Consider the following 24,168-nt stretch of genomic DNA (forward strand, 5'->3'; position numbering starts at 1 on the left):
AAGATGTAATTCCCTCCATCTCATTTGATACTTGCTTTTGTAAAGGTTCTTCATCCAGTGCCCATGAGGAGCCCAGCAATGATAGAGCTGATTGCTTTGATTCAAATTATGAAGGCCTGTGACTCTTCATCCTACTAATCATATTTTTTTTCATATTTTAAACTGAATCTTTCCACAGACCAGTGTAAGCATTTTGAAGATTGGTTCAGCACTGCCCAGATCTCTCTGGAAAAGTGCTTTGACTCTCCAGAAACAAAAGAGGTAGCGGAAGAGAAAATTCATCAATTAATGGTAAGGCATGAGACTGTAAATTGATGTTGACTGCTTTCCTTCAGGATTCTTCAGATTTTAAATAAATTAGGATTTTAAATAAAGTCTTTCCAGATTAAAACTGAGGACATATTTTACACATTCCATAATGTGTGTTCTTTTAGAATATGAAAGAGCAGAATTAATTAGATTAAAGTTGCAGTGCTGTACAAACTTAGTGTTGAATAAATGAGATTGTTCATAGCATTCTTAGTAAACATGCCTAGGAGTGCAGTGTAAAGGTTTGGCTACCAGATCTGGACTGCAAAATCTGAATAACATGAGTGGCAGCAAGGATACCTTGAAAGTTTGAATTCTTTGCTGCTATCTCAAGTTATCCAGATTTTTGCAGCCCAGGTCTGGTGACCCTGGTAAGGCTATAATTCTATAAACACTTATTGGAACTTCCCTCCGTAATAAGATTACACCATTGACTCTTCAATAGACTGAGACATAACCTAATTTTATTTTTGATGCATTCTGTGGATGGCAGCTGCCTTCTTAAAAAGTATTACTTCATCTGGGAGTAAGAAAGGGAGGGAAATCAGTGCACATTAATCATTTTTGTAATTTCATTTTTCCTCTTATTATATTTTTAACCTGTCACTCCCTTCAATCTTATATTCCCTTCAATCTTGTACTCACAATGTGTACTCACTTCAATCTTGAAATGCATCAAGTAAGTCATGCAACAGAGTGGTAAGTCTTTTTTATGGGGGATTTTTTTTTTAAATTAGAAGCACAGAATACTCCAATTATTTCCAATATATGTGTATCCAGGGTAGTGTTACCTATTGGAAGAAGGCAAGATCAGAGTAGTGAATAATGCACAGCTACATGAAATCATCTTCTGTGGATGGCTACTTTGAGACAGAAGCCTTTGATTGATTGATCTCTCACTATTACATATTAATGGTTTCTCTTGGCATAGTTCTGGCATTGTTTAACTTAGTTCTGTTGAAAAGTCATGTATTAATGTTGCGTGAAAAATCAGTACTGTAAGTGCTGATCAATTGGCTATAATCTATTCAGAAATTGTAACTTATTGCTACAATCAATGAGTTTTAGATAGAAAGACAGATGAGCCAAACCATAAAACATATATTAAAGAGCTGCATCAGCCAACAGATGTTGCTGATTTTGGATATATCTCTGATTGTGTGTTTTTTTCCCAGAGTTTCCTAAATTTTGAAGGCAAGGGCAATGATATTGATGAGGTGAAGACTGTTCTGAGCCAGGTGAAGAACTATTTGCCCAAAGCAAATGTCAATCAGTTGAGTAACTGGGTGAGGGACCAAGAAGTGGAACTGCAAAGAGTACTTTCCAAATGTCAGGCACGAGAAATTGAGCTTCACATCTTTCTTCAGCAGTTTGCTAGGTAAGAAGCCCAAATGAACTGAGCTTGCCTCACCTATATTGTGATCCAGAATGATTAGATGGACTTCAAGATCCAATCCCCTGAAGTGAGTGTTAAGACTGATGTATTCCTCCTAATGTCTTTTCTGTTACTGCCCCTCTCCTTTGGAAATGAGCCCTTCCTGAGGTCAGGTCAGTACCATTCCTGTCAGCATTTATATTTTACATATATTTTATATTTTCAAATTTGGTCACTGCCCATCTCACGAGGAAGTGACTCCGGGCAGCTTACAATAAAAACAACAAATAAATATTAATTAAAATACAGTAAAATAGTATTAAAAAATTCCTCACAAACCTAATACATACATAAATAATATCTTCCAAGGTGCTATTGGTAGAAAAGATATTTAGGAAAGATATTTAGGAAAGCCACTAACACCTGCTTGTTCTGGAAAGCCTTTGGGGATTGATGGCATGGTGGGCCCCACCCACATTGTAGTAGGGAAATTTTTTCATGTTTTTCATCAGTGTGTTAATGGATGGGGAGTTTTACTGTTGTTACTGCGTTTTGGATTTTGTTATATTTTCTTTGTTATTCTTTCTATTTTATTTTTATATTATTTGTAAGCTGCTTAGAGACTTTCCAGAACTTATCAACCTGCAAATTACAGTAATAAATAAGTAAATAAATATTAATAGGTAAACTTGTTGAAATAGAATCAAGATTGATTTATAGCATTAAGAGTTACTCTCCATGGTTTTAACAGCTTTAACAAGATTTTCTTGTAACTATTTTTTCTATTTCTTTGAAGGCTTGAAAAGGACTTTAAGAGTCTAGAGAAGTGGCTAAGAACTCAGGAAGAAAAACTGCAGGAGATTCAAATAAAGAAGACAGGACTTGAGCATTTTTATCCAATTCTACTCAAACAAAGGTATTTCGTCTTAGCTATAGTAGCTCACTTAGTTCTGCTTTGCTCTTGAGAGCTAGTTTCAGTAGAATACACATATTTTCTACTGTCTATAATATATTTCCAAATTTTTGGTATTTTCAATTGAGCACAAATTTACATATATTTCTCCACATAGGTAAAAAAGTAAATGCGATGGTTTTGAGTTTTAGCTGTCAATTTCTGTCTATAAAAGATGGTTGTTGGATGCAGTGGTGAAACAGAGGAATGCAAAGAGTGTGATTTTAAATGACTGACCAAGTCATCTTGCCTTGGTCAGTTGGAAAAGAAGATGATATGAAGCTGCCTTATACAGAAGCTGATAATTGACTCAATTTGCCCAGTTTTGATAACATTTAATTGAATGATGCCATGGGTAATGGGGGATAATGGTGATAATTAAACATTATGTAATTGTTATTATTCTTTTACAGGGAGTGGTTTGATTCTTTTGATTGGCGGGCAAATTATTTGAAAAACTCAGGATTTTTGAATGATGAAGCAGTTCTAGAATCTGCCCAGCTTGTCAGCAGATACAAGAGCTTGCTTAGTCATGTACAGAAAAGCCTCGGAGTTTCTCAGATGTATTGTGCAGAAAGAAAGCATTTTGAAGAGCTTGTCAGGAGCATCTTTTGCTGGGTGGAAAGTCTGAAAAAATCTGTCATGGAGTTGAGTGCTGAACAATCTGAGATATCGCCAGAAGAAAGATTGTTCAAAATGCAGGTACCAAAAAAATCCTTGAAGCTCTAAGTTTTATTAATATAACAACCATCCAAGAATTCTTTGTTTAGTCCTTTCTCATTTCAAAACTGCTTGATATTTCAGTCTTAACCATTCCATGTTCTGTTTGCAATTATTGTTTGTTTGTTAAATTTATAGGCTGCCCTAATTCGTATGACTAGGGGTGGCTTACAGGATAGTAAGAGTACAGTACAACAGTACAAAACAATACAATTATATTAAATTAATATTTTAAAATTTAAAAAAATATAAGCCACAAAGAAAGTCTGGAGAAAGCAGCAATCAGTTAAACAACTGAAATATTCCAGATTCCAATCAGTTAAACAACTGAAATATTCTACCCATTCTAACTGAGGCTTGGGGTAGAGCCAGGTTTTAAATGCCTGCTTAAAAAGGGCCAGTTGGGGGGTGGCATATGAATTTCAGGTGGAATGGTGTTCTAGCAGGCCTGCATTATGACAGAGAAGCTTTCTTCCTAGGTCCCACCAGTTGATATGGTTTAATTGATGGGACCCACAGCATGTATAGGACAGGCAAAAACTACAGGATAAGCGGACCTCAAATAACCAAACTCTGTATCTTTATTTAGTTATTTAATTTATTAATCAAATTTATATAGCCACTCATCTCACCAGAAGTGACTCTGTATAGGGGATAACCAGCACCTTGAGTTACACCCTGAAGTCTATTGGCAACCAGGGCAGCCCATGAAGTAGAGGTGTTATGTGGGCATGTAAGCGTAACAGGTACACTAGATAAATTTGTGCAAAGGCTCCCTTGACCATAGTTGCCATCTGCTCCTTGAAGGAGGGCTTGAGTCCAAGAATATCCTTAATTTGCATGCCAGTCCTGAAAAGGGAAATACAGTCACATTCAGGACCAAAGATGGACCCACTCCAGGTTTAGAGAGTCAAAACAGTCACAGCCATTCAGTTTTGTCAAAGCCTGTTATTCCCCATTGAAGGCCAAACAACCTCCAGACACTGGCACAAGATCTTGACAGCATCACCTGGCTAGCCCAAAGCCAAAATGTGATGATACTGAATCCCAAACCAATGGATAACCTCTCCCAGCAGCTTCATGTAGATGTTAAACAGAAAACTATCTTTCTGTTATATACCCACTATACAATATCTTTTTTTATCCTTATCCCTGCAGCAATCATTCTCTTACATGTATGTTTTTTCTTTCATCTATATCATCATTCTGCCATGCATCCTTTTCAGTACTTTCCACTACCACTTGTAATGCACTGTGCAATATAATTCTTTTTATTCTGTTCCAAGCAACTTCCATATTTTATTTTGTGATGTCCACTTTCCATTAATTCTCTCCAAGATTAATCTATTCTCTTAGAACACTCATACCTTCCTACTTTCCTTTTATTTTTTTTTAATGTTCTTTGTTTATTAATAAGTTCATTAAGGCCACTCAGCTCACAGTGACTCTTGGTGGCCAAAAGATTCAAAACAAAACCCAGTGTATTAAACCATTTTGAAATATGTCCATAGCTAGAGGGAACAGAGATAGCACAAACTTAATAAGCATAATCTAGTTCAAGTAGGTGTGTACCCAACCTAATCCAGAACCTGGGGAAAGACTAGGTCTTCCAGGCTCATTCAAAGGATAGCAGGGTCAGGGCTGTGCAAACCTCCAGAATGATGCTATTCCAGAGGGCAAGCACCACAACAGAGAAGCTATGCTTTCTAAGTCCCATCAGATGGCATTGTTTAATAGATGAGACCAAGAGCATGCCCCCTCTGTCAGATCTTATGGGTCAGCATTTTTCTTCAATATTCATCTTTTTCCCCCAAGATCTTGTCTTGGCACTACCAATTAATGGTCTTTCCCACATTCTGAACCCCTTATTCTCTCAGTATTTTCATCATAAACAGTCAGTGTTTCAGAACCCTTAAATTTTAGTAGCACAAATTCAATTAGTGCCATAGCAAAGTAATATTATAGTATTTCAGTATTATATTAAGGCACTTTATAGGTTTAGTATTTTATTGAACTAATAGATCATCTTTTTGGGATCTTTACATTAGGCTTTCAAGTATTTAACAGTGAGTAATATGAAGTAGCATAATAACTTATAAATTGGATATAACTATTTTACTTCCTGTTTTCCTTTGGGTGTCTTCTCTTTATCATCTTACTATTAGCATATGCTTTGTACTTTATGTATTGTAATTTTAAAGAACCTCTTTCTGTATTTTTTATTTGGGATTTTTCATTTTAGTTGTAAAACTATATGTTGTACTGGTCAGTGACTTCAATAAAGGCTATTAATTCATTCACATTTTGTCCAGGGTGCCACAAGTGTAACTAAAGTTCACTTTTATCCCAACATGCTCACATTATTCTGTGCAAGCTGGGACCTCTAATTATCTGGCTTGCTAGAAAGTATATCACACACACTGAAGATATAAACTGGGCATTTCATTTGTGAATTCACATAGCATTATGATGTAGAATTGTAGCATAATGATACAGAGTTTGTGAACTGATGCAAATGTCATCTGAAAGAGCATTCACTTTTAAATTACAAGGGGCATGCTGTAAAGTTATGAAAAATATCTGGGCAAATGCACTGGCTAAATGCTGCTACCAACAATAAAAAAAATTGTCTGGAATTCTTTCCTTATTGGTTTAAGTGCCTAGTTATTTCCTTCCATTTCTCCTCTCTCCAATTATTGGGAATCTCTTCCAATATTTAGGCAGTTAACAAAAGAGCTGGAATCAATTTATTAACTATAATTGTATGAGGTTTAATTGGAATCACAGTTAATTAAAGGGAAACAACTATTCTCTTGATAGTTATACCATATTATTTGATCTTGGTGATAGATCAAAGGCAGTAAAATCAGTTGTCTTCATGCTGTTTCTTACATTACAGGAGATTGCTTTGCTGAAAGAGGAGGGCAGTGCTAAATTGCAAACTATCACAGCTGTTGGAGAAAATTTGAAGTGTGATGATAAGAGCAAGAACCTAACTATTCAGCAGATAGTTTCTGATGTCCAAAAGAAGTGGGACTGCACCATTCATCTGGTTACTGACAGTCTGAGGTAGGTAGCCTATATTATACCATGAAAGCTTCCACTGAGTTGAAAATGCAGCAGTCATTCTATACTAGCATCATCCAGTATTAATGGCCTCCAGAAACTCTCCACTCCAGATAACGTTGCTGAAATAGATGGCAAACTGATGATTTTTGGTAGCAGCAAGCTTTTAACTAATCATTGTAGAAAAAGGTCTATAAATAAATGTTCTCTTCATTTGTATTAAAATACAGCTCATCTCTTTACTGCCTATGGATTATTCAAGGCAGCTAATGACAGTTAAAATCAATAAAAATTAAATTAATTTTAAAAAGAACAAGATCAATTACAAAAAGATCTAGTAAAGCAGGCAGAGCCCGCCAAAGATAATGATTAAATTTATTTTAAGGCCGTAGATCTGTCTATCGACATATTTAGCATTCCACACTGTTCTTATGACAAACATGAACCTTTTGCTTTTCAGTATTACATTTGTAATTCTTGATGATGCCAGGACAAGTCTTTCCTTTATCTTCAGTGATAAGTTGTTAAACTGATACTGATTTTTTTTCTACCATAGGGCCCAGGAACAACTCCAGCATCAAACGGAACAAGTGAAGCAGACAGAAGATGGCACCAAAACAGTGTTTTATGAAGTAGGAAAGCAGAAGCAAGAATTAAATGTTGATCTTCATCTCAGTTCACAGGAAATGCAAAATCAGTTAAATAATTATTCTGCACTTCTGAAAGAAACCGAAGGCCTAACGTCTCTCTTAAATGAACTAACAAGGCAACGCAGTTCTTTGGAGGCATGCGCTAATAGCTTCTTCAGTGTAGAATCATTGATGGCTTTACAGCATCTCTACAAAAGTCTTCTCAGCCAATTACAGGTTGGCATCATGGCAGATTATTGGTTTGTAAGATCCAGAATGAAACTCTAATAGAAGCGAAGATGTGTAGCTCAGGGTTGAACTGTGGAGTCCTTGGGGTTCTCTGAGCTTGGTTGTTTTCTTGCAAACATTTCATTACCCCGCTAGGTAACATCTTCAGTGCTAAACTGGGATGGGATTTGCTCTCTATTTATATACTGTGGCATGCTTTGCCAGTGCTGGTGGGGGTGGGGGTTTTGTTTTGCTCCTCCAGAGGGTAATGAAACGTTTGCAAGAAAAGAACCAAGCTCTGAGAACCCCAAGGACTCCACAGAATGAAACTCTATAAGTGTATTTCTTGCAATACAGTATAAATCTTCATTAGATGTGTAGGATAGGATGAAATGGGACCTAGACTGTACCATTTCAAATTAGCAGTTTGATATGTGGATTCAGGTAGATAACATGCTATTTATTTGAGTGCTCCTCTGTGCATACACACAGATATGTATATATAAGAGAATTGTACTTTAGCATCTTCTCCATGATATGCTAGTTCTTCTTGTGCAGGAATTATCATGAAGGGAAACCTTTCAGCCAAGTGATCTACCCCACCCCCATTCATTATTTGAGCTGTTTTTCACAACTGCAGACTTTGTATGAAGAAAGCTGCAAATTGCCTTTACCAACCATGTTAACAATTCCCTTTCTTTCTAAGGCTACAGTTTACTTTCTGAGTAAATCTATATAACTTTTTAAGTAACAGTGACAACGAAACAGCCATAAAAATATAAAAACTGGCTATAGTATTTGTAATGCCTGGTTTCTGGGCAGACATTCTGTAAGATTGCAGTTCTACACATATGTATGTATAAATAAGTCTCATTAAGTTTAATAGAGCTTATTCCCAAACAGGAACATATGGATTTTCTTATTCTGAATTAGCTTTTGACTAATTTTGTTCAGTGTATAAGCAGGGTTTTAATTCAGAGTCTTTACCAGTCCAACATGGCAGCGCTGAGAATTAAATTTGCATGTACAACATGCGTTTAGTCATTGAGTTCTATCATGGCCCCAAGTGTATGTTTCATAGGATTGAAGCCTGAAGATTGTTTGTTCTATTTTATATTTATACTGAAGAGGTAGCATTCAGATTCATTCTCTTGGAGACATCCCTGACTTTAGAAAAATAAGGTATGTGATATTTCTGAATTGCATAAATACTTCTACAAATGTACCAAATATTATTAGATCCACACATTGCATGTAGTTTACTTGCTTTTGATTTACTATGATGCATTAATCGAGCCACTGTGGTTTGGTAAACCACGTTTTGTGGAGCACTGCCAGCATTCACTCATCAATCTACAAGGCATGGCTTTAGCTTCAGATCTTGTTGCAAGGCCTCTAGTTCACTTTTTAGTAAGGAAAACCCTCCCTTCAAACTTGGCTTTCCTCTTTGTAGTCACAGTGATTGGTGTATATATAAGCATCTGCAGAGAGACAAGTGTGGGAGGAACGATATACAATATGTGTCATGACATCATGATGCAAATGATGAAACTTGCATCAGACATCATGACAAAATAGCACTGTTTGTGTGATGACATCCCGATGCTCTGTTCTAAGTAGAGAAGACAGCATAACTGAAGTTGCAAGATGCACCTTTTTCTCAAGTAAAGGAAAAATTTGATTATGGAGAAGTCTAATTGTCTGCAGAAAATACTTTATTAATTGTACCATACAACTATCTGTGCATGCTGGTTTTGATCTGGCCTCATAGTGTTAAACTTGTTCTCCTTGAATTTCAGAATACAACAAAGCTCTTGGAAGGCTGTGCTGAAGGGCACCAGCAGTGTGAAGAGTTGACAGCACTTTTGATAACTTCCCTAGAGGAGCTCTTGGAGCCTGGGGGTGCAGAGCAAAAGCAGGTCAGGATGCGTTTTGTTTCCAGTGAATTTGAAAATCAATAAACTAGAAAAAGTACCAATGTAATGATAACGATAATGATAATATATTAAATTTGTAAGCCATCCAAATGTCAACAACTCTGGGCGGCTCACAAGCAAAGAAATTACAATAAAATCCATAAAACATAAAAGATGAAAGATGGCAAGCATGATGAAGCAAGGGATCCTACTCTCCCTTTCCAAAGGCCTTGGTGAAAAGCTAAACTCAGCGAGTAAGAAAATTTGGGCAATAGTGCTTCCATCCCAGAATAAAAAAATTGATTGATAAAACAAGATATAGAAATATTGAAAATTAGAGTTTTACAAAGAGCATTCTTTTATTTATGTCTGATTGTTGATGCAGAATTTTTTAATCAGGGTCAGATGAGAGTGCTTTCTAAATTGGGACATGAACAATTAAACTAAACAAGGGTAAAAGGAACTCTTACGTTTGGTGCTCTATGGATGAGTTATTAAAAGTTTCAGAGAACTAGTAGCCAGAGAGCTCAGCTGGGAATCATTGTGGCAAAAGTAAACATAATTGATATTCTTTTTAAAGCAATTTGGTTTCAGCACCACATCTTGTTCTAGCAATCTCTGATGGCTAAGCAGCACCAAAGCTCATATGACCTCCCATTCATTTAATTGAAGAAGATAGTTCTGAATGTGCATTCCTTTGGGAGCATGATGCTTTTGCCTTTATTTAAATGAATGTGGATATCATCTCTTTCTCCAAATCAGAGAACAAACAAAATGATCCCTGACAAAGACATTGCCTTTTTTTTTTTTTTTTACTTCTCTTTATGAGCCATCTAATTCTTTATGGAAAATTTCATGAGAGTTTTATCCTAGTTTATTCTCTGTTAGCATGTTTATAGAGGTCAATAGTTTTGCCAACTGCAAATTCTCTGTCATTATTGTTGTCTTCTTGCATTTTCTCACTTAAGGTACAGTGTGATATTCTTTGTCAAGCTGAAGACAGATTACAAGAGGTTGTTGCTCTAATGGACTCCCTCAGATTGGAACAGACATGTATTAAGGATGAGATAGATGCACCTCAAATTAAGCAGAAGTATCTTAAAACTAAATATGGACTTGACCGTGAGACTGAGGACATCCACTGTGATATACTCAAGTGTAACATACTGACCAAAAAGGAAGTGGATAATGAAACAACAAACACAGGGAAACTGGTAATTTCTCGCATTCCCTTTGCTCCCCAAGAGATTAGTTTTGCGGAAGAGCTCAGAGAACACCAGAAAAGAAGTTTAATAAGTATTCTGGGGTAAATCATGCAAACCTATTATGCCCAAAGGGAAAAAAGAAACCAGAATTACATATTTTCTCTGATTTTTTTTTGAGACTATATTAGGTTATTTAGAGGGAGCCCCTCCTTGCCACTGAACATGGGATTATATGAAAATTTCATTTACTCATTTTACCTGGTGTTTCCACCTACTCCCAGATAAATCTGCCCAAATGTGGAACTCATAGACAAGTGACAACCAAGTCTTTTCAGTGGTAGCATCTTATGTTTGGAAGAATTAATTGCACATTGAGGCTCCCATGGCTTCCGTATCCATTTATTACAACTGTTGTTCAGACTATTTCTAGTGTTCTAGTAATTCGGTTGTATCTAGTATTTCCTTCCTGCAGGTAGAATGGCCCTTTGTAATCCAGCAGAGAATTTCTATTGCTGGAATAGATGAGAAGGAGATTTCCATTAATTTTTCCCTTTCCCTAGAAGACTGCCTCAACTTTGCTTTGAAGAGCTTTGCTCCTCTGCAGGGATTTTGGGGAATGGGTTTTATGGAAGACAGGAGCAGAATTGTTAAGATATTAATGATCTGAATATTTAATTTATTGTTGTAAATTAACAATATAATATATTGTTGTAAGCTGCCTAGCGTCATTTAAGTAGGTGGCCTACAGATAATTATAAATTGATGGTCAGAGAGAGAGAGAGAGGCTGGCTCCAGTGGGTAAAGGAAATAAGCAATCCTTGCATACGTACCTGCATACAGCACACACATGCTTAGAAACCCTTCTGGGTGGGCAGGAATGTTTTAAACTGAGCTTTATACAGGACATAAGGGATTCAGCAGAAGTCTTTTAATGTCATTTTTTAAATAAAATTGTTGTGAATTATGAGACTGCATGGAGTTTTTAATTGAAGTACAGGGTAGTAAATACTTTATATAAATCTTCCTCTGTAATCTATACAGCTGATCAGAAGCAGGCTTTTGTTTAGAAGTCTGAAACTTGGGGTAATTTTAAAAGCAATGTATACGTAGGTGTTTTCAGCTAAAAACACAGAAATAAGGCATTGCTGAAATGTAACATATAGTAGTAAGTTAGTAGTTTTCAGTGAAATCACAATTACCTAGCTAAGGTTGGGAATGATTAAGTATGTAGTCATTTACCACTCTGAAATCTGAGGAGTAAGAATTGGAAAGTTGCCAAACATAATGCAATATTCATATTTTTCTACTTTTTAATCAAACTTGCAGTGATACTTTTTTGACAGGACATTTTGCACAATAAAACATTGCTCAGAGCTTAAAACTACTAGGCCTTATTATCATGTCATATATTTGAATATAATGATTCTCCAACATCTTCTGCAATCTTTGCTTGACTTAATTCTTTCATTTGCCTGTCTTTTGAAGGAAAACTCCTTTAGAGTGAAAAATCAAATGGACAGAGAAGATCCAGAACTTTTTCCAGAATGGTTGACAAGTAAAGTACAATTGCCAAGTTCCTTAGCACTTGAATCTGAAGAGAGAGCAGCTTCAGTTACTGGGGTAATCTTTTATTCTCCCTGACAATCTTCCTTTTAAACTTTTCATAGAATGGTTTGAAAGCTTTTTGTGAAGTTTCCATAAAACGCTGGTTATAATATGGAATGATGAAACCTGAGTCAGTAAGGGATAGGACTTTAGAGCCGCATATACATTCCTGTCTCTTTCCCTCTATTTTGAAAGGTCTGGTTTATTCATTCCCAGAATATAGCTGATAGGTAATCAGAGAGCAAGCATCATTACAGAAAATGTGCAGCACTCAGGCACAATTTAACTGTCCTGCATAACTCCTCTGAATGTAATATGCAGGGTTTTCTAATTCAGTGTTCTCTGCCACTTACCTGAGCAGAAGTCTGTGAGCAATCCTTTCCTGATACCAAAGTCCTGTCCCTCTTTCATAAAGTTCTGTAGGATATGGACCAGTTGGCTTACTCTCCATTGCATCTTCATGTATTTAAGGACATCTATAAAAGGACAAACACTTAGTGGATGTGCCTCAAGTCCTTTCCTGAAGTTTTAGAACATCTCTTCCATAGCAACACATTTACTGTTGCTGTGCTGTAGGGACTAACCTGCTGCTATCACCTTCTCCTCCCACTCTTCCAGTGGGGAGAAAAATGTCCCACAGCTCTTTAGATGAAAGGAGATTGTACCACTCAGCTGCATTTTCTTTCCCAACAGCAGGAGGGAGAGCAGGTAAACAAGTGACATATGGATTGAGAGACAAACAAGAAGAAACTCGTATGCTGGGTTGGTACCTCCACTGTTGTGACTATTGCCTTGTACTGTTGCGGAGAAAGGAAGTATCTTACAGTCACGATTGGCATTATGAGTCTATTATGCCAGCATTTTGTCATCCCCATTGGCTCCTCACCCTTTTCTGGACCTAGTTCAAAGTGTTGGTTTTGATTTTCATAGTTCTTCGTGGCTTTAGCCCTGAGTATTAGATGGATCTCTTGTCTCCACATATGCCTGCCTGTACTTTTGAGATCATAATGAGAAACATTCCTCTGCACTTTCCTAGGACTACTATACGGCCAGTATGCTCGGGCAGAGTGGGTATGCTCCAGGTCCCTTCTATTAAAAGTTGCCCTCTTGTGAGACCTGGGAAGTGTGCCTTCTCTGTTGCTGCTCCTGCCCTCTGGAACAGCATCCTCTCAGAGATACAGATGGCACCCACTCTCCTGGGGATCTGAAAAGCCCTTAAAGCCTGGCTTTGGTCCCAGGCCTAGGGTTAACGTGTTGCTGGGGTTGGGGTGGGGCTGTCATGCTGTGTTTTAATAGCTGTTTTTAGTCTGGGCTGCAGTTTTTTTGTCTCTGTTTTTAACTGTTTTAATTAGTATTAGATTTTCTAAGCTACCCAGAGTCTGCTAGAGTGAGTAGCTGTAATAAATTTAAATAAATAAATAAATTTGGGCTACAAAAACGTGGATGACCACTAGTTGGCAACAAAGAGATGCAGACAACTCTTAACACCCAGATTTTTGCAGTCTAGATATGTAGCCATAGGTTCCCCACCAAATAAATGCCCTCCCCTATTCTGATATCCTTCTGGCACCAGGTTAATGCCTTATCCAGGTGAGCCATAAATTCCTTAGCAGCAAGCCAGAAGTCTCTAGATAAGTAGGAACATGCAAAGATAATCAGGGAAACTTAAGCAGAGTGAGAGCTTACAAATGCAAAGGTGTTCATAGCTGAGGAATTTGTGATTCTTCTGGCAGTGATCAATCTATATAAATCCATATAAATTGATGAAATAAATCCAAGAGGCAGGCAAGGAAGGTAAGTTATAGGATAGTTACAGCTCACAAGACACAGAAGAAAAATACCCAAGATACAAGAATCATCAGCACTGAACAGTGACCTTGCTTATATCTGCTAGACTGGGTGTTTTCTCTCAGGTTCAACCTACGAAAAGCTGAGGCAGTCCTGCTCCTGCCAGCTCTTTTCTCAACTTCTCACTGCACCATAATTCCTTCAGTATTAATAACTAACATTCTTTAGAACTGGGAAGAGATTTGGATTCTAAAAGTTTTTCCTCTCCAGCTGTTTCTGCTATAGAAGCATTGCTTCCAGTTTCCCCTCGAAAAATGGCTGAGATTACTCAGCTTCCCACAAATCCCAGTCCCACAAAGAGGAATCAGAAGACTCTTTAGACACTGTTCCGGCAACTAATATTTATTTTCCTAAGCTTTAAAACATTTGATTAGCTGTTTTATTTTAGGTTACTAAGAATTTTATTGCTGCTTTTATAGATTTTATACCTTAAGTGTATTTCTAGGCATGTGTATGTGTATGTTTAACTATAAACCAGCCTAATAATTTGATTGAAAAAAAAGAGTATAAACCTCTATCATATCTGTATCTGGTTACAGCTTTATCCTGTTTCCGGTAATTAGCTGCTGAGTGCTTTGCTCTCCAAAGGGGGAGGGGTTTCACAGCAAGCCATAGCTCTGGGATCTCTATGAAAGCCATGGTGATAGAGTGTTAGAGATGCTTCATACCATAGAGCCAATGACATCATTGTATATGTAGAACCAATGACATCATTGTACATGTTGATGACATCAGTGGTATTATACTATCTGCTGCATTCTCTGTCCTTGCTGCTGTGACACCCAGAAGGGTGCTGGGAACTGCCACAAGTCCTCTTGCTTCACTTATTGCTGCTTACCCCAATGGAAATGGATACTGCCAGGACAATGGAACCTCAGCAGCCATATCAGTAAACAAATGCAACTATCTTTTACAGAGTCAGAGCATCCCTGGTAAAATGTCACAGCATTGGTTGACTTAACTCCATATTGTCTATACAGACTAGCAGTGAGTCTCTGTGGCTTCAAGCATAAATCTTTCCCAGTCCTATCAGAAGGTGCCAGGGACTCAACCTGGCCATTCTATATGTTCAGTATTCTACACTTTGTTACAAAACTAGCCCAGCGTTGCCATCTCTGATGGACAACAGCTTTCCAGACAAAGGTATTTTCTATGCAGGCACACTGAACAGTGGTCCCTTAAGTGATCTGAGCATTCCTCATGGATACTTTCTCCATCTGCAGCAAAAATACTTAAATGCGGAAGAAGTCAAGCCAATAGCCCCTTTGTTATGTCAAGTTGCTTCATGGTATAGAGAGTAAACACACTGAGTCTGATTAGCAGAGCCCCAGCTCAGAATTACAGCAATAGAAGAAGAAGAGAACTTTTAGGCCAATTAACTTTGTCAGAGCTTTGAGCAACCTTCTCCATCCTTATAATATTGGTCCTGGGAGATGCGTCTGTGCAAATGTGCTTTTCTCTGACCTTTATGGCCCCTTTATTCTATTATTCTTTCACTATCTTTCCATTAAGAAAGCAATTGACATTTCAGTACCTGCTGTCCTGAGAAGGTTATGATTTTTTTCTTTATCCCCTCTTCCTTCCTTCATTCTACTTCTATTTAGCAGGAATTGAAAGGCAATTTGATGGAAGCCCACAATTTCCAAAGTTCAGCAAGCCAGTGTGCAAAGCAGCAGCAGAAATCAGAGCAAATACTGGCTGATGATTATCTCAGTGAATCTCCACAACAGCAGCATGGCTATCAAAAGAAATTGCAAGCAACATGTGGCTGGTCAGAAATGCTTCAAACCATTTTGCCGTTAATGAATGGAAAAGTAATAGAGGCTAACCCTACTCCTTTGTCCATTATACATCCATCTCCAGAAAGCAAGGTAATAATCTCTGTTGTTGCACAACTTCACTGAAGGATTTTGTTAAGTGCTATTCTTATACACTGCTGGCTCTTCAGCCAGGACAGCCATTAATCCATAATTCAATCAATCTCGCTCTTTTTCTCTTTGCTTCCAATAGTGGAGGGTGGGCCACTGTTCCTGGAATGCTGGTTTATATGATGTTGAGTAGGATACGCTTCTGTTTTCAATTAATTCCCTCTTCAGTAAGGTTTGGCTTTTGGAAGAATGCTTGTTTTTTCCAGCTTCATATTTGCATTTCCAAGTCTCTATTCTATTTTTTTTAATATATATTTTTATTTTATTAGATTTATTTAAAAAGCCACAACTGAGAAAGAAAAACAGAGAAAAAAGAAAAATAATTGTGAAAAAAATCCTTGATTTCTTCTATAGTAAATAGTAGAGAGATTTGCAGCATTATAAAAGTGAATCATCAAGAAAATTTTTTAAAATAACATAACTTTTGTTCTACATATTTAAATGTCTTGTCTCATTTTAAAATTTTAGATTTTATCAAAATCAAATTATTAAGGATGGTAGTCAGGGTGATATAAATCAAAATAAAAGTTATAGTACAGTAACTTCTGTATTGACTAAAAATTTATTCCTCTTTTAGCAAATCAAATTTTATGATCTTATGTTAGAAGAAACCCAAACTTTGGATGTAATATGAGTCTGTATGTGGAGTTATAGTCAAAAACTGGTTTTTAAATTGACTTGAATGAATTTATCAGATTTGTTTTTCAAATATGAGATTATTTTGGATATTGAAGCATGCTCCCACAACTTAATTTGTGATTTTCTACAGAAGGAAATATACATGATTTACTAGTTTATAATTTTTTATTAAAGTTTACAAGTGCAAAGATAAAAGACTAATACAAATTAAGAAAAATATAAAAGGTAAGGAAAAAAAGTAAAAGGTGCAGAGAAAAAGAAAGAATAATAAAAGAAGGGGGGGAAAAAAGATACATACAGAAATGACTTGTCCCTCCCTCCAGACAAGTATGAACAACTTCAGTAATGTAACACCTCTAATATTTCAATAAAAAAAACCCTCTTCTTCCCATATCTCATCTTTTATCAATAAATTGTAAAAACTCATCATTCAGTCTTAATCAGCAAAAGTCTGTTAAGAGCTACCAGAAATAATAACATATATATTTTAACCTTAATCAAATGAATCTATTTTGTGTTCAAATTTATCACTGTCTCTAAAAAATAAAGCAAAAGAAATCTCTCCCCATATTTTATCTGTTACCTATAAACAAATCTTTAAAGCCTTGTCATTCAGTCCTGGTCAAAACAACAACAACAACAACAACAACAACAACTTCCATTAATAGCTACCAGAAACCGCAACATACATATTTTAACCCTGGTCAAATAAATTCACTTTATATTCCTTCCATTTACTTTTAAAAGCTTGATCTTTAATCCCTTCAAATAATGTCCCACAAGTTGATTTCTTATCATTTTATCTTTGTCTCCTCTTAGAAACTTCTTCACTAGTTTAACACAACTCTTTTGTAAATCCAAGATAAGAAAGCATTCCAAGTCATTCTTCTGATTTATTATTTGTATATCCCCTTTAATTATTAAGACATCAGCTGGTTTCATTTGTAAAACCAATGTGGCATCTTTTTCCATATCACACTGTAGTCTGGCACTCTGGGAGAGATGGGCAGCATATAAATTTAGTAATAAATAAAAATAAAATGTTTAAATCCATTTTCAGATCCACATTCAGATCAGCCTCAGTCTCTGTTTTGTCCAGTAAAATCTGTTCCTCTTCTGTAGCCTCTGTGAAGTCCATTTTTATAGTGGCAGACAATCTTAAGAGTAATTTCTGAGTACATTGTTCCCAAATATCCTTGATTTCTTCTTTAGTCAAATAGTATTGCTTCATTGTATTAATGGATCTCTTCTTTAATTGTAATCTTTAGTTCTCTCTGGTTCCCTCTAGTCAACCTTCAAAGTCCTCTCTTATCATATGTTTCTTTTCCAATCAACACAATTTTCCCACAGGAGGATTTCTTACAGTTAATTTCAAAATCTTCATATATATTTTTATAACATTTTAAACGACCCACAGGAAATATTCTTTCAAGTCCATCTGTCCCCTTTTCAAAATCAATATTCTAGTCCCCCGTTTGCTGTTTTTCAAAAGTAATTTTTTTTTCTTTTTAATACTTAAAAGTAACTTCTTTCATCAAGGATAAAAGGAAACCCAGTGTAATGAAACTTGCCATTTTGAAGGTTCTTAACATCCAAATAGTCAATAATAAGCAATTTCCTAAGGTGATTTAAGAGAGGAAGTGGGTAAACCCAGTGTCTTTTTGAAGGCGCTAAACCATGGCTTAAGCAAGATGATTCCACCCCTCCCCCCGCCCCGGCTCCCAGAGTACTAAAACCCACCAGAGATCACTGTTTTATGATCTCTTTTCAGGGAGCCTCTGTATGGAGAAAACTTGTGGTTGATCCTAGTCCTCTCCTTAATCCGGAGAGGAGTTCCAAGGAGCTGATCCATTCACTGGCTTCTCTTTCCATTGCAGCTGCTGGCTCCACTCTTCACAGAGTCATCTTCAGTCTACCATTGCTTCCCTAGAAGTCAGAATTATACATTTATAATAAACAACATAAAGTATCATGACTGTTGTTATCATAGACAAGGGTAATTTGGAATACTTCATGGGAATATGAGGTTTAATATATTTAACAAGAAAATGGTAGGTTGGAAGGAGAATTCAACTATTAGAATTTGTTTCATTCTATTATAAATTATTTTCCAGAATTTTTGGGTTTACAACATTGCCACTAAATATGGAAAAATGATCTGACCTGATCAATGCATTTCCAGCAATTTTTTGAAGAATGAATTGTCTATTCTGGCAATTAATACTGCAGTAATATACCACCAGTTAAATATTATTTATTTATTTATTTATTGACTGAATGGATGGAGTGACCATCTCAAAATCTCGACCTTGGGTACTAAACACAAGATTAAAAACCAAAGGAATAAGTCCAAATAGTAACAAACTACAGTAATACAAAAACATATTTTACTAATTTGACTGAAATGCAATATTCACCATAAATTTAATATTTTTCTTACATTGAAATTCCCATTGCTGCATTGTTGTTCTGTGCTTTAGCTAAATACTTGGTTCCTCAACATGGTGCCTACAGGCCCTAATGTGTCCACCTATCAGACTCCAGGCCCCACCTAATTTGATTTTAAGGTCTTTGAATAAAGCTGGCTTGTAACAAAGAAAAGAGCAAGTTTGAAGAATGATGTTTATTTCCCAAAATCTTCTGGGCTTTGTATATACTGCAAAGTTATTCTTAAAAAATAAAAATGGTAGAGAAGTACAGATGGGTGCTTTGTTTTAAAGTATGCCCACCTATCCAGAAGAAAGACAAAGGTAAGCTGAGGTAATACACACCATACTGAGGGTGTAGAGGAGGTAGTTTACTTTTTGGTAAATGATTATTTTGCGATTGGTCGTGCGCACCACAGCAGCTATTCTGTGTGTGTATCCATAGCATCTACTCAAAATTCTGAATATGCTCATCAGCCCAAAAAGATTATACGCCCTTAATTTAAATATTACATAAAAGGTAGCTTTCAAAATACCAAATGTTCGCACCAACATTTGGAGATCTCTACCATAGCATTATGCTTATTTCACAAAAAGCCAAGATGATGTAGTGGTCAGTCTTCCCAGTCAAAGGCTAACTCACTGATGGATACACTCAAATATGCACTATAGTCCAGTGCCCACAGACAACACTCAAATGTGTAATCACATACAGTGGTGCCTCGGGTCACGAACGCTTCTGTTCACGACCAATTCGGGCCAAGAACAGTTCCGGTCGCAAAACTTTGCCTCCGTTCGCGAACGCTGGATCGGGTCACTAACAGGATCCGCAGCCATTTTCCCTCCCATGACACGGTCCGCGGCCATTTTCCCGCCCGTGACACGTGGTCCGCAGCCATTTTCCGCCCCCGACACATGGTCTGCGGCCATTTTTCCACCCCTGACACGTGGCCCGTGGCCATTTTCCGCCTCTGACACGTGGTCCGCAGCCATTTTTCCACCCCTGACACATGGTCCGCGGCCATTTTCCGCCCCTGACACGTGGTCGTAGGGAGGGGGACTCTCCCTCCAAGCAATAGCTGCCTCCCTGTCCTCCATGCCAGAACGGATTAACCGTAATTACATTGAACCTTATGGGAAAATTTGGTTCGGGTCGCGACCAATTCGGGTCGTGACCAGAGTCGCGGAACCAATTAAGTTCATGAACCGAGGTTCCACTGTATATGGACACACACTACACATACACACATTCATAGTCCATGCTGCAGTCCTGAAACTAATCTCCTCTGCTGTCTATCCCTTATAGTTGCAGTTATAGGAGTAGCAGTAGTAATAACAACATAAGGTAGAGAAAGGTGGATTCTAGATTAGGGGATGCAGGAAGAGGGGAGGGCTGGATCAGGGGTAGGAAAGTGGGCAGGCTAACAGTACTCGTACAGGTTTGGCAGGAGATAAACCAGGCTACTCTGTCTTGTTCAACAAATCACAGTCAAAACAAATCCTGGCTTACCAGTATGTATTTAGCATTTAGTATGAATTTTGGCCATTTATTGTTCCTGTGAAACTGTATTATTTGTCAGTTGTACTGTTTTTCAAAGTATCAGCAATATAATAATAGGTGTCTTTTTAACTATGGCTTTGGTAAACATAATTATTAATATATGAATAGGAAGATCGACACATTAACAATCATGTCTCATTATTATAATCACTAACTGGAATCTATGAACTAGTAGATAAGTACTTTGTTTCTGCTTTTGATTTATGATCCATTTAGATAGAATTTCCCCACTGAGCCCTCGCTGCACTTTTCTATGCTCTTCAGTTTCACTGTGGGGCCTCTTAAAAGCAAGCCTAATGTATTTACTTAAATTGATAAAATTGTTGTAATTGACAATGACAAAAGATGGTAATTCAGCATGCATGTATATTCGGTTGTGCTTAGAAGTCGAACCAACTGTGTCTTACTGAAGTTTACAATTTCTTTCTTCTTTCTTGTTACCTTGTTCTTGTCATCTGAACTTGGCTTTTAATTTCTTTTATAAATGCATTGTTGCTCCTGTAATAGGACTGAACCAGAAACTTTTCTTTTGTTCATAGCTATGTGAGCTCTTTTGGGGAGCCATGGTTAAAATCACAGAACAAAGAAGCCGGGCAGCTTTGCTACCTGGCACCATACTGTTTTTGCTAAACTCATCTGGGGAAAGTGGGATTATGGAACCTTAAGCAGCTCTTTTTCCATCGGTCTCAGAGTTTAGAAATGTTGTGCCTTCTTGGGCTAGTTTAGGGTCTCCACAACTTCCTTGTTCCAGATTACAAAGAGCGTCCACAAGACATGATCATCTGGGATAAAGATAGGAGCAGCACAGTTCTGACAGACCCTAGGAGTTTGGGCAGAAAATTACTCCACTAATAATCTTAGCCATAACAATGAATAAAGTGGAGAGGATGTGACTTATAATCAGGTGATCTAGCTTGCAGCAAGATTTGTACCTGATACCTATCTCTCTTTTTTCAATGAAAAGAAAATAATCTGGATAATTGATTTAGGAATAATTAGTTGCTCCATAGGTTGCAAAAGGAGTTAAGCCAAATCAATGCAATTATCTGTTTGGATTTCCCAGCAGGACTATCTTGAAGACCAAGCAATTGCTGAATATGCTGAGATGGAACAAAAGGTCAACAAAGTGAAAATCTGGACTGCAGAGTTAGATATTGTATTAATGAAAGATCAACTGAGAGAGATAGAGGTATGGAAACAACCAATTCATTGGCATGGCTATGAGCACTCTGTTAGTCCCTATCATTTTCTTATCCTTCCATTTATTTACTCAGACACATGATAGCCTAGTAGCTATTTCTGGGTGGTACAATATCATGCCATCGGGAAGAATATGTGAACATTTCAACCACATGAACAGGATAATGACATAGATTGTTCTCACCAATTGGCATCCTTCTGCCCAGAATAGCGTAGGAGGAGCTTGTACAATTGGCTTCACTTACAGTGGTGCTTAAAAGCTTGTGAACCCATTTGAGTTTTCAACATTTCTGCATAAATATGACCCAAAACATGATCTGTTCTCCACAGAAGTCCTAAAATTAGATAAAGAGAACCCAAATTAAACAAATGAGTTGAAAACATTATACTCATTCATTTATTTGTTGAGGAAAATGATCCAAAGCTACATATTTGTGTGTGGCAGGAGAATGGTGTGTGTGTGTCCTTTCCCCTTAGTTTTAAGAAGCGGGTGGGAAGTGTCATGGACAATATGGAGGAAAAGGGCATAGTGCTACAGAGGACATTTTGCCCAGGCTCCCCCCTACCTTAGCAGCATCACTGGCCTTGGTGCCCTAAATGTGGGCTTCCAGGAAGAATCTGACCATTCTTGATTAGAAATACAATGCATGGTAAATGGATATCAAATTTGATTGAGAAAGACATACAAATGAAAACAATCCTTCCTTTAAAACAAAAACAAAAACCTCTTGTCTGGTTTTCTGTCATAGGATTTGTATCTGCAACTAGAGAAGCAGAAAGCTGAAGCTTTGTTACTGTGGCAAGAACATTCAACTGTGGCAGAAGGAACCAAGGCAGATCGCCAGGACCCCCACAGTGTTACTTCTTCCAGTTGGGACAGACTCCTGCAACAATTAATGGTTGTCAAAGAGGCCAAGCAAAATCAGTTTAATTTAGTTAATCGTTACCAAGAATGTCTTGCCACTGTCCAGTCTTCAATGAAACATTTATTAGCAGAAAAAGAAAACATGAACACGTAAGTGCATGGGCTAGGTTTCTACATCAGTTAGACTAGCATATCTGATATAATTAACTTAAATCAGTGAGCCAGTAGCTGCACCATAGAGATGACCATTGCTTTTTATTCTTTTATTTTGTAATATGTTACATCCCCAAAAGCTTGGGATAGATACAGAATAATATGGTTCACACACAATGCTAAGCCATACATATGTGAACCCTCCCATTATGGCTTAGCACAATGGTTTTAAACTGCTGTGCCACAGCACATCAGTGCACTGTGAAAGGTCCGCAGGTGTGCCACATCAGCAAACCAAAGTCAATGATGGGAAGCGGTGTACAGCACCTCCATGACATCACTAGGGGAGGAACGCCTCCTTTTCTTTTCCCACATCCCAGCAACCTGTGACGTCATGAGACTTCTGGTTTCGTGACTCAGAAGTCCTACCCATGAAATGTGTGCTGTGAGATGAAAAAGATTGAAAACCACTGTCTTAGCATTTTGCACAGACCAAACCACTAAGTCTAGTCCAACATATCATGGTAAAACAATCCTACTTTAATATTGTCTCTGAACACAGATAAGTTAAAGTTATGAAGCATATTTCAGTTTTTGTTTTTTTTAATGAGTGAGAGGCCATGTTCTAGAGATGCAAAAGAACTTGAAAGTTATGTGGTCACGTTCTCCCAATGTTCCTGCTCTTTCTGCTTTCTCAACTAAGTCATCCCTATTCCAAAGGTATACAAGCAACCATATACCTCTGGGAAGTCTACAATCACTGCATATGGTCAACAACTTTGTTGTGCTCAATTACTACTCAGAAGCTGGTGTTCAATGAGACAGCATTTCTGAGTGTTTAGTTCTGAGTCTGGAGGCTGCAGATTCCCAATTCATTGGTAGCCATTCAATCACTTTAATTTGTTTTAATCCCAATTTTTGCAGCTATTTTTAATAACATTTCATCACACTTATTTACCTAGACAACAATGCTGCCTCTTTCCAAGGCTCCAAACTTTCCTAAAGCTCTTCACAATAGGAAGAATCTATGCATAACTGAATACAATATACATCAAGCAGAACTAATAAACAAGCACCTAACAAAAGCTTTAAAAGCAGTAGTAAAAAGAAAAAAAGAAAGAAGAGAGTAATTTGCAAGTAAAATTCCCAATCCTGATTATTAGGAGTTGGATTGTTGTTTTAATTTATGAAGACTTATTGCTGGATTAGTTGAGTAAATATCAATTATTGACAATATTGTGCTAGCCAATAAGTCCCGCTGAAAGCAGTGGGACTGCTAAGTAAATCTACATAGGATAGGAATGAGTAAGCACCGTAGTTGCAACAATTATTGCCATGGTATTAATTATGCATAATATCCTTTCTTCCAGTGGTTCTGGTTGCATTTAAATGTTAAAAGCATACACATTCATGTTTAGTAATTATGTCCAATGTATGGTGGACCTTTAATGTAATGTTAATATAAATGAAATATGGTTCTATATACCTGATTAGTGGATGCATGTTGAGTATATTGACTTTACAAAAAAAATATAGCTGTACC

General features: G+C 37.1%; 1 protein-coding gene across 6 annotated transcripts in view; it reads left to right on the forward strand.

Moving 5' to 3' along the window:
* Positions 1 to 24,168, forward strand: part of SYNE2 (spectrin repeat containing nuclear envelope protein 2) — a 231,703-nt gene that overhangs the window by 77,101 nt on the left and 130,434 nt on the right. For 5 of the 6 annotated variants that reach the window (XM_088149745.1, XM_088149748.1, XM_088149747.1 and 2 more), the window contains 12 exons: positions 179 to 291; positions 1,485 to 1,687; positions 2,481 to 2,600; positions 3,050 to 3,338; positions 6,256 to 6,425; positions 6,979 to 7,288; positions 9,079 to 9,198; positions 10,164 to 10,409; positions 11,886 to 12,020; positions 15,461 to 15,724; positions 21,471 to 21,596; positions 22,357 to 22,622. In XM_088149745.1, the coding sequence (XP_088005871.1) occupies positions 179 to 291; positions 1,485 to 1,687; positions 2,481 to 2,600; positions 3,050 to 3,338; positions 6,256 to 6,425; positions 6,979 to 7,288; positions 9,079 to 9,198; positions 10,164 to 10,409; positions 11,886 to 12,020; positions 15,461 to 15,724; positions 21,471 to 21,596; positions 22,357 to 22,622 (2,362 nt within the window). The remainder of the gene's footprint in view (positions 1 to 178; positions 292 to 1,484; positions 1,688 to 2,480; positions 2,601 to 3,049; positions 3,339 to 6,255; positions 6,426 to 6,978; positions 7,289 to 9,078; positions 9,199 to 10,163; positions 10,410 to 11,885; positions 12,021 to 15,460; positions 15,725 to 21,470; positions 21,597 to 22,356; positions 22,623 to 24,168) is intronic. The other variant, XM_088149746.1, reaches the window with a different exon arrangement.

This window comes from Python bivittatus, unplaced genomic scaffold (genome assembly GCF_059951505.1).
Source record: "Python bivittatus isolate LINGU-HERP-01145 unplaced genomic scaffold, Pbiv_v1 ctg000580_np1212, whole genome shotgun sequence".
Taxonomy (NCBI): Eukaryota; Metazoa; Chordata; class Lepidosauria; order Squamata; family Pythonidae; genus Python; species Python bivittatus.